At 37.4% G+C, this 12,881-nt stretch overlaps 1 protein-coding gene across 5 annotated transcripts in view; it reads left to right on the forward strand.

Annotated features, from left to right (window-relative positions):
* Nucleotides 1–12,881, forward strand: part of PPARGC1A (PPARG coactivator 1 alpha) — a 462,550-nt gene that overhangs the window by 410,493 nt on the left and 39,176 nt on the right. For all 5 annotated transcript variants that reach the window (XM_021710391.1, XM_008053899.2, XM_008053900.1 and 2 more), the window contains 2 exons: nt 10,010–10,204; nt 12,447–12,569. In XM_021710391.1, the coding sequence (XP_021566066.1) occupies nt 10,010–10,204; nt 12,447–12,569 (318 nt within the window). The remainder of the gene's footprint in view (nt 1–10,009; nt 10,205–12,446; nt 12,570–12,881) is intronic.

The raw sequence follows: 12,881 nt of genomic DNA on the forward strand, positions 1-12,881 counted from the left end.
TGCGTCATAGAAATGAGTATTCTTAAATGACTCTAGCTTCTAAACTGTTCCCACTCACTTTTCAAGATTATTTTTTTAATCCTGAGACCAACACAAAATTATTCAATTTGGCTGGTTAATGCAGTGGTAGGTTCTACTGTGTTTATGTGTTTCTGATAAGATAAATCACACATTTGAGTGTTTTTCAAAACAAAAGTTATGTCAGTTATACATTCAATTATATAAGTGCACAAAATATATACTGCAATATTTATAATCCATCTTATGGCAACTGTTCTAATGTCCAGGGTTCCATGAAACACTGTTTAAAAGCCTCTGCCTAAGGTTGATATATATTCCCAGCTAGTATTTGAGTGTCTTATATGGTATGGGATAGAGAGGCTCACTTTAGTCCAGATAGAATATATCAATTGTTTTCTCTTGATTAGTGAGCCGACACCCCTGCATGGTCTGATGGTAAGTTTGCCTGGCATAATTTTCTCTTCACAAAACCATCCTGACTCTTTAAAGATGTTTTCAAATTGATTGCTTGATGCTGTGTTCCAGTATCCTTCCAAACAACAGAGCTGGGGTAAATTACTCTGCATTTATAAGACTCATACAAGCCCCTTCTCTTACAAAATATGGGCATTACATTTACTCCTATAGATTCAATGCATGGGGGTCAATTTCAAAATTAGTCCCTTCATGGTTGTAGCTGTTTTCATTTCTTTCTTTCCTACTAAGAATATATTGGCTGCTTGCCTGGCCTATCAGCTGGTATACATGAAATGAGCGCAAGATCATTTTAAGTCATAGTCTAAGTGAAACATTATTAAGACTATATGTCTGCTGGGGGTGGGAGGAGGTGGCAATGACAGAAAAAAAAATAACAACAACAAAAGAAGAAAGAAAAGTCACGTAATCTCATATTTTTAGAACTGACTAGACTTTTTAGTTACTATTCTTACTCATTTTTATTAAGCATCTACTATATGCTAAGTGTCACAACAAGAACCAGATATGCTTCATGGAGATTCTATTTTAGATATTCCATGAATAAAATAAATTACCAAAATATATAGAGAGTTGTTAGAGATAAGTAATAAAGACATAATAAACTAGGGAGGGGGTATAGAGTGTGTTCAGAATAGAAGGGAATGTCACACTGAGAAGGTGACATTTGAGTAAATGAAGGTATGAAAGGGCAATCCATGTGGCCATCTGGCAGAAGAGCCTTCTAGACAGAGAAAACAGCAAGTGCAAAGGCCTTGAGATGGGAGAATGCCTGACATTTTTGTGGGCTAGTGGGGAGTTTGGAGTGATTGGGAAGGATTCAGACAGATAAATGGAGTGTCATCAGGGTCAGATGATGCTGGCCAAGTGTAGGATAACCATACACCACAATTAGCCTGAGATAGTCTGGGTTAGGCATGAGTAGTTGATTATTTCTAGTATTCCCTCTCACTCTCAAGTGTTCTGCATTAGATTATGAATTATACGACAATACTAGGCTTGTAAGTCGTTCTTAGGATTTTGACTTTTATTCACAGAAACTTGGGAAGCCACGGAGGGTTTGGTCATAAGAGGGGTAAAGTATGACAGGTTTTATAAGGACCCCTTAGTCTTTTGTGTTGATAATGGGATTTATAAGGTGAGATAATGGGATAATGGAATGGTAAGTGACAAGAGTGAAAACAGTGACCCAACATTGTTGAGGCCAGTTACAACTCTGTAGGATTGTCATCCTAGAACGTGCAATGCAGTCAGAGAGCTGAGTTGTTTCACTTGAGGACATACAGTTAGCTAGTGGTGGAAACGGAATGAGGATAAATTCTTCTGACTTTCACTCTGGAGTTGTTTCCAAAGGGCCCAGTTTCTCTTAGTTTAAACTTGATAACAAGTACAGTGGCTTGCTCACTCTTTTCAAGTCTATTAAGCTTCCTGCTTGATGGCACAGCTCAGTTCTTTACTCTTCCCATTGGAAGAAGTAGACATGAAACATCTTTTCCTTCCCCCCGCTGAAATAGTTCATTTTGCATATATTAATCAGGACTTTTTTGGTCTTTGTACTGAGCACCTGTATTTACACTTTAAGCTCGTGTAACCTTTCCAGAATAAAATAAATTTCACACATTCAATACATGCTTATTAACTCATAAATGTGTGTTATAAGCTAATAAGTTAGAATGGAATGTGGGTAGAGATGTGAATATAAATTTTATGCCTGCTTAAATATGAACATACGTATTAATGGGAATTTAATGGATTCCCACAGGTCTAAATGTATCTGTGGAGAGCAATCTTTAATTTTGCTTGTATTTTATTTTAATATTACAGAAACTATCTTCTTTTTTTTTATCATTGCTTTCCTCAGTTAGAATGGATAACTGGGAGAAAGAATGTATGTGCTGATTAAACATTTTGATGTAGTCAACTATAACTGAATATATGAGAATACACTCAAGACATTTAGATGTACATATACATAGATTCTGGCTTAAACATGTGAACTTGAAATGTAAACTTGTGGGTGTTGGAGGCTGTGGTAAGTATTAGCCAATTTACATCATAATATTTCAAAGAACTTGCAGGTACATGTGATGTTCCCCAGACAATGAAATTAGAATTTGTGTTCTTGGCTGGGTGTGGTGGCTCAAGCCTATAATCCAAGCACTTTGGGAGGCCAAGGCGAGTGGATTGCCTGAGCCTGTGGATTTGAGACCAGCCCAGGCACGTTGGCAAGACCTCGTCTCAACAATAAAATCAAAAAATTAGCCGTGTGTGGTAGCGCGCACCTGTTGTTCTGGCTACTTGGAAGACTGAAGCCAGAGGATCGCCTGAGCCCAGCGGGTTGATGCTGGGGTGGCCATGAGCATGCGTGCCACTGCACTCCAGCCTGGGTGACAGAGTGAGACTTCAACTCAAGAAAAACCCCAGCCAGGCTCGGTGGCTCAGCCTGTAATCCTGCGCCTTGGGAGGCTGAGGTGAGTGGATTGCCTGAGCCCGTGGGTTCAACACCCGCCTGGGCAACTTGGTGAAACCTCATCTCTACAATAAATAAAAAAATTAGCTGGGTGTGGTAGCGCATGCCTGTAATTCCAGCTACTTGGAAGGCTGAGGCGGAAGGATCACCAGAGCCCCAGCAGGTCGAGGCTGCAGTGGCCGGGAGTGGCCACTGTACTCCAGTCTGGGCAACAGAGTGAGATTCCAACTCAAAAACAACAACAACAAAAAAACCCCAAAACATTGTGTTCTTTTGACTAACCCCTAAATTCCAGCAACTTTGGCATCCAACAGGTCAAAATACATTGTCACATAATGTTCTTATCTCTTATGGAATAAAATAGGAACACGCTAACTCTCGGGGCATTTGTAAGAAATGAATAGATACAAAAGTATTGTATAATGTGTGATGTAATGTAAGGTGGCATTTATTTTCTTGATGGTTTTTTTGTTACATACATGTGCTTGAGGCTTCTTAGGTCATTTTTTCCCACCTTCCAGTACCTATCTCTTATTTATGGCCCTTTATTCCATATGATACAAGAAAGTTAGTGCGTTATTTTAAGAACTTCTCCTATTGAAAGGGGTAGGAGCTAGATACCTATATGTAGTTCCATGTGAGATTTCATCCATTTGGGGTTGGGTATGTGAGAAAGGGGCAGACATCCTGTTGGGGCCCCCACACTTAGGAATAAAAGAAGAAAAATCACAGTAGATTATACAGAATTTGAGGAGGAAAAGAGAATTGTTCAAAATGGGTATTTGAAATATTAACAATCTATCAGCAAAGCTCAGACCACTTCAAGTGGATCTGTTCGAGAAACAAACAGTGAAGTAGTATTTGTCCTAATTATAATGGGTTAAAGAAAGACAGGTAAACAATTTGAATTCCATTCCAGTGGTCTAGTCCAGATTGTTATTTTAAAATTTTATTTTAGAAGAAAATCTTAGTGTTTTTTTTTTTAATTTTGAATCCAGCTTCTTACAAATATTCAATCAAACTTCACACATTCAAACCAAAATTTATATGTGTGCACAATTTTTTTTTCCGATTTATACATGAAACCAAGATCCAGAGCTTTATGTATGGAGAGTCAGAAAAATAACATCTATGGTCAATTGTATTTCTTATTTGAACTCCTGAATCTATTATAAAAGTTACTTCCCCATTTAGTTATTTGAACTCCTGGTGGGGCCTAGTGGAACAAATAATCCAAAAGAGTGGATAATCCAAAAATGTCATTTATATTTGGCTTCAGAATACATTACCAGATGTTACTCTAGCAGATTTCCCTTCCTAATTAGGACTCACTTAAAGTAGGAGTTAATTTTGTCTTCATTAGCTGTTTTCAAATCAGCAGGATGGGGCAAGGAGGAAGCCTGGGGCATGCTGGGTATCTGGCGGAAGCTGGCCCAGTGCTGAAAGTCGGTGGTAGATCGTGCTCAAAGAATGAAATTCAAATGTGGGTAATCAAGATGATGGGCATATACACTGGAAATGTTTATGAACACCTTCTTAAAGAATTCTCAGGATCCTATTAAGTAACTCTTTTTCTTTCTATTAAACACGAGTGCAAAAATATTCCATAATTGGAATTAGGCAAATAGTCACATAAAATTTTGTATAAAAAATAGAGGCACAGAGAAGTTAAGTGACCTCTCACATAGATTGATCTGTGAGTAAACAGTACCTAAGATACTGAAACTGAATAATGAATGATAAGAAGACCCCCCTGTTTCCTTCTTATTGATGATTTGAATAATGAGGATGCGCGAATTCTCCTGGCCTAATTCGCATTAAGAGAGCCAAGATAATGAAGCTGTGATTAAATGGCTATTAAACTATTTTTATCAAACAGAGATCAAGCGAGTGTGAGAATCTGGGGACACAGAGTGTAATTGCAATTCTACAAGATGCAGAAAAAAATTACCAACATAAGCAGGGCATGGTCCTTTCATAATAGCCTACATTTAAAAATCTTTGGGATACCACATGCAGTTTTCACTCTGCATTTTTCCCTTCAGGTGTGGGTTAGCATCTCCAAGTTCCTTATCTCCTCCTTAATTTAGTAGATTTATTTGCCCTCCATGTGCAGCTGGGTGAGTTGAATGCACTGTCTGCCCCATGATGTATAACCAGTTGAAAGATCCTTTTGCCAGCTGCTCACAAAGGAGGAAGGCCCAGATAAGATAGCCTGGGTCCAGGAAGTTTATCTTGAGGTGACCCTGGGCACCTGAAGAGGCAGAACCTACCTTCTTTCATCTGTTGCTTTTAGATTATGTCAGACTGGTACAGGTTATATAGAGACCCAGCAGTCCCAAAGAACAGTGATAAACCTTCTCATTTTGTTGGCTGTTCCAAACTATCATTTATTAACGACCTGGCATCGCTTAAGAGTTGTTGCAGATATAATTTTGGGCTGTTAGTAGTATAAATGCATGTGTGTATCATCTGCCACTGGAAATTCTTTATACTGTGAATGAGTTTTTGTTGATGTGCCTTATTTCTTCCTGGCGGGCCCTTAGAGAATAAGGTGTTACAGTCACAGAAACCTTTATTTAGGCTGGAAGAATTGCACTGTGTAAGGAGAACCCAAGGTTGACGCCCACCGTGGGAAATGCTGTTTGATAGGCACAGAGCTTAGCTGTGGAAATGCCGACTGGATTGTTTTCTAACTCTCCTTTTGCTTCTGTTTCCAGCTGTAAGGCTGAGCTTAGTTTGCGCAGCTGTAGAACACTACCCAATTGGTGATCTGCCATTTTTTTCCTCCTCTGTCTGCATATCTTTTTCTTTTCTTTTTTTTTTCCAACTTGGATGGAGCTAAGAAGTATATTTTTGTAAAAATAATAATTTCAGACAATTAGAAAGCAGTGTCAGAGCCAAGTCTTTGAAAGGTTATCTTGCAATGTCATTGTACTGACTAATGTGTTTCCATACCCTGTCACCTGTGAACAGACATGTTAGTAGGCTAGTATGCTTCATCAGCAGTGACTTTGATTTATTTGCTCTGTAAATTGGGACTGGAGCAATAATGGGAAGTGACACTAATTGTTTAACAGAGTCCTCTTTGTCACATGCATTGCCTTCTCTGGGGCACTTGATGGTTGAAACTCATACTAAACTAATTGCAATTACCACAGTGAGGGGCACTGTCCACTCAACTTTACATATAGAAATGTCTGTTGATCTTCATTATCAAAGTGTCATCAGTAAATACCAAATTTTCTTCCCAGCCTTCTATGATTAAAAAAAACACAGATAATTTGAAGCAATAGCATTTTTTTCCTTCCTGAATTCAAGAAAAACTTAACTAAAATAAATAGTCTTGGAGCACCTCTCTGAGTCATCCATATACAGAGATAATCATAAAAATATTTAATAGTCATTGCTAATGAACATTGACTATAAATAGTTATTACAACCCTATTGGTAGATACAGTTTGAATAGTAACCTTCCCTACCCACATACTCCAACACACACACATACACACACACACACACACATACACACACACACACACACACAGGCTGTGCTAATCTTTCATCACATAAATCCTCCCCTCCCATTGTGACTCCAGTATAGAGGAGAATTAAAATAGTTGTTGGTTTAATCAGATCTTATTAATATAAGTTAATTATGACATTGTCAAGTTCCAATATTTCTGCCATTGTATTTTGTATACAGTCACCAAGACTCATTAAGAAATTGAAGAAAATTAGTTAATTTAAGTATTCTTTGTCATTTTAACTTGATTGGAATTATTATAGTTTGTTTACGCTAGGGATTGAGCTAAGGCACTATTGTATTATCTGATTGAAAGTAAGTAGTGGCTTGTAGTATTGCTAGAAAGTCAAACACAAAATGTAAATTGGGGTAAATAAAATTATCCATTTATTGGTAAACATTCCCAATTATTATATTTTTAGCTACTGTCGGACTTCAGTGAAATGAGCCTTTTTGAAAAATGAGATATCTGGAAAAAATGTCCAATTTACTAAAAGTGTGTGTATGTGTCTGTGTGTCCATGTGTGTTTGATATAATTTCAAACATTATTTTATAAGATAATACAGATATATTTATAATAATGTAACTCTCAATATTTTGAGATGATTTAAAATAATATACACCTTATTTAAATATAATTTTATTCAGAACAGTTAAATAACCTGAATTTTAGTTTTTGGTATATGGAAAAATCTAAAAAGGGGTGACTGAAATCTTTGGACACCACATTATGATGCTGGGCTGAAGATAAGGGAAAATCATTTCAGTATCTTTATTGTTAGGATTAAATGGACAAGGCACTTCAAATGGCACAGTTGAAAGAAGTTAGAATGAAGAATTAGGCCGTGAAGGAGTTCAGTAAGCTTTAGTTGTTGAATTGTACAATTTGGATTTTAATGAATTGGTCAGTTTTGAGAAGTAGGTGGTACCGTTTTGAAGTTAGCAGTTTACCCCTTCTGATTAGGATTTACCAAGTTTAATTAGGGTTTTAAACTTTATGCATTTGTCCCACCACATTGTGCCCAAACAACTTGACTCACAATCTCAGATCCAGAGATATTAGGAGAATGCACTATGCAAATATTAAAAAAAAAAAATGCCAATTAAGTCCCCTGTGAGTACAAATGGTTCTTCTCGACCTCTTGAATCTGAAAGAGAAAGAGATCTAGTTTTACTCCTGGATGGAAACTGATCAGTAGTGAGGGAAAACAATTTTTGTGTGAAAATAGAATGTATACGTAATAAAGGCCTGCCTAATTCCTCTAGTAATACAATTTGATTTTCTGATTAGCTGTCTTATTCTGTGATTCTTGTAATTTTGTCAGGTCAATTAACTGGAGTTCAGTGCTAGAGAGAAGGGAAGTGTGGGTACTGCTGGCTTCATTAGATGTCGGCGGCTTAGGTGCATTTTGTAATAAACCCTGTGTGGGATAATTTAGCCCATGTTGTTAATGTCATAGCATACAGAACGTATTAAAGAAGACTTTGGAAGCGGGTAACATTGGACAAACAATGTGAAGTGCTAAAAGAAGAAAAAGAAAGTGATCTGCACAGAAGGTATTGTTGGCAATAAATACAGGTCAACAAATATTCAGCAAGCAATCATTTACTTTCTGTGCCATGTGCCCATTGCTGGAACTGTTTGTCCATGTGCATAGAATATAACACATGGTCCTGTTAACAAGGTGTGTGTTTGGAAGTCCTTGAACCTTGTTGTACAGAGTAGTGAAATAAGTGTTATCTTTCATAATACATTGTTTATGGGTTCTTCGCTTCTATTGGAGAGTTCCCGGAAGCGCAGAGTTTTGTCTTGTTTCACTTTGTATCTCCAACAAGTCACATGGTCCTGGCACAAAGCAGATGTTCAAAAATGTGTGTGGAATGAATGATTGAAGATTTGATTTCTGGGTGTGTTGGTGAAAATGAGTCTGGGAGTTGGGAACATGAGTTAGAATATATTTGTAGAATTCCCCCTTAAAGTTGTGGTGTACTCGAATAGTACTCCTGGCCACAAGAAGTGAAAGCACTTAAAAGACATCAATAAGTAAGACTCTACCTAGTGACTGACCAGATCAAGAGGAGTCAAGGTAGTACTAGACTTTAAGTCTGAAGAACTGTTACACAGTCATAAAGAACAAAATTATGACCTTTGCAGCAACTGGATACAGTTGGAGACCATCGGAGACCATCGTACTAAGTGAACTATCACAGAAACAAAGAATCGAATACTGCATGTTCTCACTCATAAGTGAGACAAGGGTGAACACAAGGGTGGGATTGGCAGTCACTGGGCACTGTTAGGGGAGGGAGAGACAGAAGGAGGGAGAGAGAAGGGCAGGGCTCACATGACAACACAAAAATGCCTGGTCTACTAACTAGGGGGAGTGAGCGTCACCTAGAAGCTGGAACTTCACCTGCATGCAACTGACACGTAGTAAATCCTCACTTGTATCCCTATCCCACAACTCTATTATAAATAAATACATAATTTTAAAAAAAAGCAGATTTCTTGTGAAAGGTCTAAAGTTTGGCCTTTGGAAATGAAGGGCTATTGTAAGGTAGAAATTTCCTGTAGGTAGTTAGAGATTTATGACTAGAATCGGGAGAGGTATCAGGGACTGAAATAAAAATATGATTTTGGAATGTTCAGTGGTGAGATTATAATTGAAACCATGAAGGTGTGTAGTTGCTCTTGGTATATCGTTTCAGTTTCTTTGGCATCCAGAGGGTTATCTAAATATTATGAGGCATTATGTTATACAAGAGATTCAAACACTATGTCTGAAGATGAAATATACAGTGGTTAAAATTCTGTCAAGCCTGAGACTCTCTAAATCTTCTTATTTAGTTAAGGAAAGAAGACACGAGCATGTGGAAAATGTCCATGAACAAGACAGAATCCTATGCAGTTGTTTGTTTTTTTGTTTTTGTTTGTTTTTGGTTTGTTTGTTTGTTTTTTCAAGTCAGAGTCTCACTCTGTCGCCCAGGCTAGAGTGCAGTGGTACCATCATGGCTCACTGCTGCCTCAACCACCTGGGTTCAAGAGATCCTTCCTCCCCAGCCTCCCACATAACTGGGACCACAGGCGTACACTACCATGTCTGGCTAATTTTTTTTACTTTTTAAGATGGTATCTCACTATGTTGCCCAAACTTGTCTGTAACTCCTAGGCTCAGGCTATCCTCCCACCTTAACCTCCTAAAGTGATGGAGTTACAGTCGTGAGCTACCACACCCTGCTAGAATGCTATACAGCAGTTTTCACACTGACATAACAGCTCAATAATCAGAAATGAGTATAATAGAGGTATTCATTAATTGTGTAATTTGGACCAAACATTAATTTGGAGTTTGAGAAAGACATGATCTTTGTGTTCTGGAACGGGTATTCAAGATTTCATGTACAGTTCATTCATTTGGTTAAACATATTCAGCCTATGTTGATTAATAGTGTTATCTACCTCCCAATGTCAACTCACGTCTTCTGTTTTTTTTTTTTTTTTTTTCTGTTTTTGCAGAAGATAGATGAAGAGAATGAAGCAAACTTGCTAGCAGTCCTCACAGAGACACTGGACAGTCTCCCTGTGGATGAAGACGGATTGCCCTCATTTGATGCGCTGACAGATGGAGACGTGACCACTGACAACGAGGCTAGTCCTTCCTCCATGCCTGACGGCACCCCTCCGCCTCAGGAGGCAGAAGAACCGTCTCTAGTAAGAACCCTTCCTACTGTTTAACAGGAATTGGAGTTGCCTCTGGCTATCCGCTGCATGGATATGATGTAGTAACAATAAGGTTTGGATTTTTAATTTAGACTGATTGCCAAAACAATCCCTAAGCACACTGAGAGTTGCAAATGATTTGCTCTTTAAAAGTGTTGATAATACAAGTCTTCATGTAGTCCTATTGCAGTTGTTTTTTAACTGTCTTTTGCTGTATGTGTGTATTTATCTTTCTTAGTATTATTTATATTCATGATGAAAACTTAGAAGATATAGACAGCTAAGAAGAAGAGACTGAAAGTTCAACTGTGATTTCAAATAACTTCTAATATTTAAAAAATTGATTAAAATCTCTTTTTAAGATATATTATGAACATATTGGCAAACTTTTAAATATATGCATAATTTTTTTTTTGAGTTGAGTCTCACTCTGTCGCCCAGACTGGAGTGCAGTGGCCGCTCCTGGCCACCACAGCCTTGACCTACTGGCTCCGGCGATCCTTCCACCTCAGTCTTCCAAGTAGCTGGAACTACAGGTGCACATTACCATGCCCAGCTAATTTTTGATTTATTGTAGAGATGAGGTCTCGCCAAGTTGCCCAGGCAGGTCTCGAACCTGTGGGCTCAGGCAATCCACTCACCTAGGCCTCCCAAAGCGCGGGATTACAGGCTGAGTCACCAAGCCCGGCCATATGCATAATTTTTAATGGTTACACAGTATTTTATTGTCAGGAGATGTTCTAGTTTATTAAACATTATCCCTTATGCTTGGAAATTTAGTTTTTTCCTTCTATTTTTTACTATTTTGAATTGTATAATAATTGAATAAATATTTGCATTTTTATTCTTATGCAACAGTCTTAAAATTGGTAGATCAAGGGGTATGCCATATTTTAAAACTTTGGATCCATATTTCTTATGAAGATTGAAAAATAATAGCACATTTGCAGCCGAAGTAAGTTAAATTTATGGTCAGCAATGATGACTGAATTTGTTGGCAGTGAAGAGTGAATTTTCTTTTCAATGCAGTACTTGACCAGAATTTTATTAGTTCTAAGACACAGTTTACCTTCTCATCTATGGTAGCCATTTGTCATTTGCTATAAATCTGGTAATAAGAGCATGTGTGAATTATGGAATGCAGTCCTCCAAACTTTAATCATGTGCTTTGGTATGTCATTTAAAGGTTGTTTTTCTCATAGCTCTAAGTTTTTAAATGTTAAAGAGACTCCATGTGAACATATGGAGACCCTACTTGTATTCCTTTACATTTTGAGGTTTCTGAATATAGAGGAGAATATCTCATAAGGAATTGTTATTTATTCTCCAATTGTCAGTGCCATTGGTTTTACTGTCCAGTTCCATGATTTCTTTACATTGATACTATTGTTTTCAGCTACACGATTTGTTCAATTGGGAGAAGTTCTTGAGTCAGACACATACTACATGTCAGGACAAAAAGGTCCTTGAGGGTCATTCAGTCAAGAATGAAGAAACAGAGGTCAAGAGACAGTAAATGCTTTGCCTGTGACAGAACTCACATTTGATGTACAGACCAGGACTATATCTCCTCCTTACATACTTAAAAAAAAATTTTTTTTTACATTTCATTTCTGAAATCAGTGAAAGTCATGCTTTTATCCCATTTTTTGAATCAATAAATTTATCTGCTTATATGTTTCAAAGCATCATCAAAAATCTTTCATTTATTGCCACTTGATTTATTTGGGTTCTTGAGGAGAAAGTGTGTATTTCTCCCCACCTCCCATTCCCATGTCTTCTTTTAGCAAGGCAACTTTTCTTATATGGCTGAGATTTAGAGATTGTTTTAGGAAGATCTTTTTGCTTTATCTTTTTAAAATTAAGTAGACAATATTAAGTCCAATTTATGAAGCAGTCCCTTATGGTTGGATATTTAGGGGCTTTTTTCCTTGTATTTTTTACTTTAATGAATTGTATAATAATTGGCATATTTGCATTTTTATTCTTATGCATACAATTCTAGAAATAGAATTGGAAGGAAAAAAATACTTTAATAGTTGGTAGTGCAATGCCAAACTTTTTCCTACTTCTAAAAAATGTTTTCTTTAGTGATAACGTGTGATACAATTAAAGTGATAGAATTAGTTTTTATGAATCTAATTAATTACATTGAAAATGTCAATAATTTACTCTAATGCTTAAAAGATGCCTAACTTTTCTTGCTTTTTTCCTTGCCTGATAATGTTTCTAGCTTAAGAAGCTCTTACTGGCACCGGCCAACACTCAGCTAAGTTATAATGAATGCAGTGGTCTCAGTACCCAGAACCATGCAAACCACAATCACAGGATCAGAACAAACCCAGCAGTTGTTAAGGTACACATGTAAATTTTTTAATGGGGGGGTAGTAACAGAGAGATTTTGCTGGGGGCTGTAAAACGAACAATAGGTTTATATGTATTAATTCAACTGGGACCCGCATCTGCGTCATGATGGTGAAACATGTAATGAAATGGGGTTCCAACAGCACTCGAACTTTTTAAAACTGGCAGAGTTCATTTACTCCTTGTCTTAGGATTTCTGAAACGGAAGTGCCACCGTCTGTTAGTCCTTGCCCACTTTATTGATACATGCAGCAGTGTGGGGCTCCAGTAAAATTTGCTGATAGGCTGATATTATCGAAGAGCA

This window comes from Carlito syrichta, unplaced genomic scaffold, assembly GCF_000164805.1.
Source record: "Carlito syrichta isolate Samal-C Ts95f unplaced genomic scaffold, Tarsius_syrichta-2.0.1 Scaffold288844, whole genome shotgun sequence".
Lineage (NCBI taxonomy): Eukaryota > Metazoa > Chordata > Mammalia > Primates > Tarsiidae > Carlito > Carlito syrichta.